The sequence below is a fragment of the Cydia amplana genome, chromosome 19 (assembly GCF_948474715.1).
Source record: "Cydia amplana chromosome 19, ilCydAmpl1.1, whole genome shotgun sequence".
NCBI lineage: Eukaryota > Metazoa > Arthropoda > Insecta > Lepidoptera > Tortricidae > Cydia > Cydia amplana.
This window is the reverse complement of record NC_086087.1, coordinates 12,081,937-12,087,993: the sequence shown is the minus strand read 5'-3', so window position 1 is coordinate 12,087,993 and position 6,057 is coordinate 12,081,937. Positions and strand designations below refer to the sequence as shown.

General features: G+C 36.9%; 1 protein-coding gene across 1 annotated transcript; it reads left to right on the top strand.

Annotated features, from left to right (window-relative positions):
* The first annotated feature begins 1,090 nt into the window (after window positions 1–1,090).
* On the top strand, window positions 1,091–4,170 carry LOC134656820 (cytochrome P450 6B2-like). Its single transcript, XM_063512345.1, has 2 exons — window positions 1,091–2,511; window positions 3,975–4,170. Exons 1-2 carry the CDS (start codon window positions 1,128–1,130, stop codon window positions 4,160–4,162), a joined length of 1,572 nt encoding a protein of 523 aa, XP_063368415.1. The 5' UTR covers window positions 1,091–1,127; the 3' UTR covers window positions 4,163–4,170.
* The last annotated feature ends 1,887 nt before the right edge of the window (window positions 4,171–6,057 follow it).

Here is a 6,057-nt window from a genome sequence, read left to right as displayed (position 1 = left end):
ATTACAAACATTGTATGTTATCAGTATTTATGCCTGACTAAGGCAGATTTATGATTAGTAACTAATTGTCTATAGCACATTAGTATACTTAGTTCTTGATGAATAAACATGTTGCAATTTATTGAAAATTAGTGTTGGCAAAACTATGTAACATTATGAAGGGTACACGGAAGAACGTGTCTAGTAACACTTTAGTAACATTTTGAGTAGGTAATCAGTCGCGGTTTTATAATTTGGAACAATATCAAAATGAATGGTAATTCCGTGACCTGGACTTTTTGTGTTACATATATTATACAGTGTTAGCAAAAGATATATAGCTGGTCAACCAAATCTTGTCAGTAAAAAAAAGCGCGAAATTCAAATTTTCTATGGGACGATATCCCTTCGCGCCTACATTTTTCAAATTTGCCGCCTTTTTCTACTGTCATGATCTGGTTGACCAAGTATAACTAATAGTTCTACATTTTGAGATGAAAATCTCATTTTCTGAAAAAAGTGTCTAGACATGTTCTCTCCGTGTAGCGTGTACCCTTCATATTTATAGAAACCGTAACTTCTTAATTCAGCTTGATAAATAAGTAGACAAAAATGAAATTCAAAGTAAAATAAAAAATATATTAAAGAGTGGTGCCTTAAATAGAAAAATATTAGGTATAAATTAAAATTATTATGCATAAATGTAACGGTAAATATTTGATACTTGAACGGTCATAAACAGGCACTTAATCGGAAATGACGTCATTTCCTGAAACGGCAGTAGTTTCACGAACCCATAAATGCGGGAGACATTAAGTTTTATCTTTTGTGTAAGTTTTATGAAAAGTTCTGGGATAACGTGGATATTCAGCTCTACTAAGTCTTATAAATACTTAGCTATATGTACCTATGTATCATTATTGCAAAGAAAAAAAGGTTAGTCAGATGCCAAAGAAAATATAAAGCCCTCATATCATAACTACGCAACATGCTAAGAATCATCAAAAATAAGTACTGCTTGTTATGCTCGTTTTGAATACGAGTAACATATATTTATGCCAAATGTTGGTCGCCCTAATAGCTCTACATCCGTATATAAAAGACTCGCATATCAAAGCACAACATTTAAGTCTGCCATCTCCGACGATATGATCGTTTTAGTCCTCATATCGGCCACTGTCGTGGCCCTCTCAATACTATACTTCATAGCCAATAGAAAATTAAATTACTGGGACAAAAGAGGAGTACCTTTTGAAAAACCGTTACCTTTGTTCGGAAATTTTGCGGGATACATTTTATTAAAAGCGTACTGGGGCAAATCGGTTCAAAAATTATGCAAAAGGTTTCAAAAAGAACCGTATTTCGGAGTTTACTATGGTACGGAGCCCGCCTTAGTAGTACAAGATCCCGAGCTGATCAAGCTCATAACAACTAAAGATTTCTACTACTTCAGCAGCCGAGAGATATCCAACTACACACATTTAGAGATCATGACCCAAAACTTGTTCTTCACTCAAGGCAACCGATGGAAGGTGCTTCGACAGAATCTGACGCCGCTCTTCTCGTCCTCCAAGATGAAGAACATGTTTCACTTAGTTGAAAACTGTTCGAAGATGTTCGAAACTCTGCTCGACGAAGAAACCAAAAAGTCTCCAGACCTTGATGTCAGAGCGACATCAGTGCGGTTCGCTATGGACAGTATCACTTCCTGCGCCTTTGGAGTCAACAGCAATGTTATGGGAAAAGATTGTGATAACAATCCTTTCAAGGTCATGGGTGACCTGCTCTTCGAATTATCAAACTACCGAGGATTCAAGATTGTAGCACGCGCTATTTGGCCTTATGTGTTTTATGGCTTAGGTTTCAAGACATTCCCTAAAGAACTTGACACATTCTTCAACAAGCTACTGTCTGATGTATTCAAAGATCGAAACTACAAGCCTTCCGCAAGGAACGACTTCGTTGATCTCATGCTAAACTTAAAAGAAAATAAGTTTTTGTCTGGAGATAGTATGAGTAATGTAAAGTCGGAGTCAGAAAAAAAAGAGCGGATAAACTTGGAGGTGACCGACGAGTTACTGATTGCTCAATGCATAGTATTTTTCGCCGCTGGTTTCGAAACTAGCGCGTCTGTCATGTGCTTTACATTGTACGAATTGGCTAAAAATCCTGAAAAACAACTAAGACTGTTCGATGAGGTGGATGCATATTTGAAGAAATCTGGGGGTAAAGTTACTTATGAGTGCCTGACCGAGTTGCCTTATTTAGAAGCGTGTGTGAACGAAGCGATGAGGCTGTACCCGGTACTAGGAGTGCTGGCTCGCGAGGTGGTGGAACCCTACACCCTGCCTTCAGGCCTGGTGCTGGAAAAGGGGATGCGCATCCACCTGCCGGTGTACCACTTGCACCATAACGCAGACCTGTTCCCGGACCCTGAGAAATACCGACCAGAAAGGTTCATGGGTGAAGAGAAGAAGAATATTGTGCCCTATTCGTACATGCCTTTTGGAGAGGGACCTAGAATCTGTATTGGTAAGTTTACTTTTTTTGTTAATTGTAAGTATATAAGTGTATTTTATGATCATTAGTCGTTATAATGTGTTAAGAAGCCTTCAATAGTATTGAGTTCGGACGTGAACAGGTTATAGATTTTTACCTTCACTTTTCACAATATCCGCTTAACATATTTTTCTAACCTGTGTCCTACATCGTCTTCCACTTTGTTATAAATCTAAGTCGGAACTGAGCAAATAAAAAAATAGTTTTATTATTTTGTGAGAGAATTATTCCTATAAGTATGGCACTTGGAGCAATTCATATACTGGGTGCTTCCTGTAACAGGAGCAATAAATTAAACTGTAGGCTGTACTCCTCAAAATGACCAACATTTGTTCAGCAACTTTTGAAAATAACTCATGTTTAGATTTTTATTACTTACACTTTAAAGTTTATTCTAAAACGCAATGTATTGCAAATTTTGTTTTGTTTAAAGCGTGACAAGCAACGTCAAACACACTGATATCAGCGTATATTGAAGGCAATATTTATTTTGTATGAAAAAGAGGAAGTCTAAAGAATTCATAATTTTTAAAAGTTGCTGTACAAATGTTGGTCAGTTTGAGGAGTACAGCCTTTAGTTTAATTTATTGCTCCTGTTACAGGAAGCACCCTGTATGTACCTACATATATTACCTATCTTATAAGTGAATAATGACCAACAAAAAGCTACCTACCTACAAAGTATAAAAATGATCAAACATTCACCAAAAATACGATTTATTATTTAACTTTTCCCTTTTTAATTCGCTTGAAAATTTTAACAGGAACAATCTTAAAATTAGATAAAGCCATAATCTACGACAGATTTGTAATGTATATAAAGAGATTCTTGGATCCTAAACAAATTTAAACAGATTTAAGAGCAGCAAAGTTAAATATTTATCACAATGAAGTAGCAAATGTGCCAAAGGGGATTATCAAAATATACAAAATTCCCATGAAATGTTCTCGATATTTTTCTAAACGTTTATTACAAAAATAATCATCATTATTGGCGATAAACTATAATTAACTACAACTACATCATTAGGCTCATCTTTGTATTCTGTATGATGTCTTGTTCTCTTGCTCAACGACCCCAAAAGGGCGTTTTCTAAAATAAATATGTATTGAAAACCCGATTCTCACGGATCCTGGTGTTTTTGGGTTCTTTCAACTCAGAATCACTAGTATATTCAATCCTGACGATAAAAAAAAATGTACCAAAAATTTGTATGAAAATTGTACATACCACTAGGAAAATTTTTCTCATAATAAAACGTGACGTAATGTAAAAAATAACCGTGATATTTGGAAACTTACCACTGGAATAGTAATGTACCTCTCTATAGCTCGAATATGCAAGAGTGATTGAGAGAAAGACAAAGCAATTTCGATATTTTTTGGCATAGGGACAAGCTCGGAAAGCCGAAATCACAAAAGAGTTTTTTTTTCAGGAATGCGTTTTGCCCGTATGCAAATGATAGCCGGCATGGTGACCCTGCTGAAGAAGTATAGCCTGAGCTTGGCGCCAGGAATGCCGCGCGAGGTGGACTTCGAACCTAGAACCTTCGTCACGCAGGCGAAGGAACCCATCAGGCTCACGCTCACTCCACGCCCCGGCCCGGAAAGGATGTTTGCGTAATCCCTAATAATTAAATCTATATATAACCTTTAAATTTTGATTATGATTAATAAAACTTTTACGTTATGAACACAAAACATAATTTAGTCAGGCGTAACGCGAATTAATTTTGTTACATTTAGGTACCGTAAAATGGGGTGAGTAGGGTCAAAACTGACATGCAAACTTCGATAACATTTTATTTTTACATATGCGAACTGAATGGTGTATATAATAAGTGTTCCGGACGTTTGTATTTTAGTTTTTATTTTAATTTGGTTAGTTCCATTTCATAACTTTGATAATAAACCGGAAATCCCACCTCACCCCGTAGTCTCTCGTATTTGGGGTGAGTTGGGTTTTCATACAAAGGTGATTTAGGAATTTTATTTTTTATTGAATAGGATTTTTATTATGAGTATTACTATATAATAGCTCCATTTCAAATTGGAATACATTATTTTTGTAGCAGTAGCCTTAAAATCCCATCTCACTCCCCTTTCATCCCATCTCTCCCCATTCATAACCCAACTCTCCCCGCGAACCCTACTCACCCCATTTTACGGTACACAATAACTAATAATGTGTGCTGGGTTTTCATTTACGTTTCGTCGGGTAAGTACAACAATCTCTTGTACATATAGTGCAGCGAAACGTCGGAAATAAAGAAGGACATACAGCACAAAATAAAAATAAACTGCAACTCAATAAAAACAAATTAACATTAGCGTAGGAATATACCCAATGGCGATTTCGTCCATATTTTCTAGTAAAACAGGTTTTTAAGTACCTACATTGGTTGAAAATCTATTTGTGACATCAGCCGGGCTAGCACATGATTGGCGCGACAGTATCTCGCGGCGAGATAGACTACCCGTCCCTCTTTTATTAACATAGTTAGAAAAAGACGGGTAGTCTATCTCGCCGCGAGATACTGTCGCGCCAATCATGTGCTAGGGGTGCAGTGACATGTCTAAAATTACAGGAAGTGCCAATCTGATATTGGATGTCGGGCGGCCCCTAGAGAGTGCTTTGTAACATGAAGTCTGCCTTTGTACATTTCTTAATTTAATAAATAAATACTGAAAAACACAAATGTTATACCATTTACTACACAATGTGAACACCCTCTTTGGGAATTGGATCCATTTGAGGGTAATAACGTCCTCTTGAGAATAAATTTAATGTGTTATAATAATTGAAGTCGTAATTTTATATTTACCAAAAATGTTGCAAAGGCATCTGCCCTTACCTCCTCCTGCTTACTTCTCTGATAATCTTATCAGATAAGTAGGTAGGAGGTCTCACAACACAAGCCTTAAGGATGACTGTGACTCACGCTAAGCCGGGCTGGGCCCGGGCCGGGGCGCCCGACATGTCATTTTCTATGACGGCTGATCGGTGATCACGCGGTGTTTTCCATAGTAAACGAGCCGGCCCCGGCCCGGCCCGGCCTAGCGTGAGTCATCCTTTACTGAGCTTAACTGTGGGTCGATTCGTGTACAATTGTCCTTATAATGTTCATGTATTCGTGGTTGATTAATTTACGAGCAATATTTTCATTATTTAATATACCAAATACTATATAGGTATATATAGCTGGTCAACCAAATCTTGTCAGTAAAAAAAGGCGCGAAATTCAAATTTTCTATGGGACGATATCCCTTCGCGCCTACATTTTTCAAATTTGCCGCCTTTTTCTACTTTCACGATCTGGTTGACCTAGCTTTAAAGATTGATTAAGTTATTTCTTGAGCCATAAGCGTCAAGAAACTTGCAAACCATCGTGATAATAATACAAATTCGAATAACATCAATTAACTTACATAATGCCAATTTTTATAGAATTTCCAAAGTATAGTGTGTCAAAGGACTGCCTTATTTCAAACATAGAGAGAGTCATACTCTTTGTCTTA

Coding starts and splice junctions, on each gene's coding strand:
- LOC134656820 (XM_063512345.1), top strand. CDS start 1,128: ATGATCGTTTTAGTCCTCATATCGGCCACTGTCGTGGCCCTCTCAATA. Junction 2,512..3,974: donor GGGACCTAGAATCTGTATTG/GTAAGTTTACTT, acceptor TTTTTTTTTCAG/GAATGCGTTTTGCCCGTATG.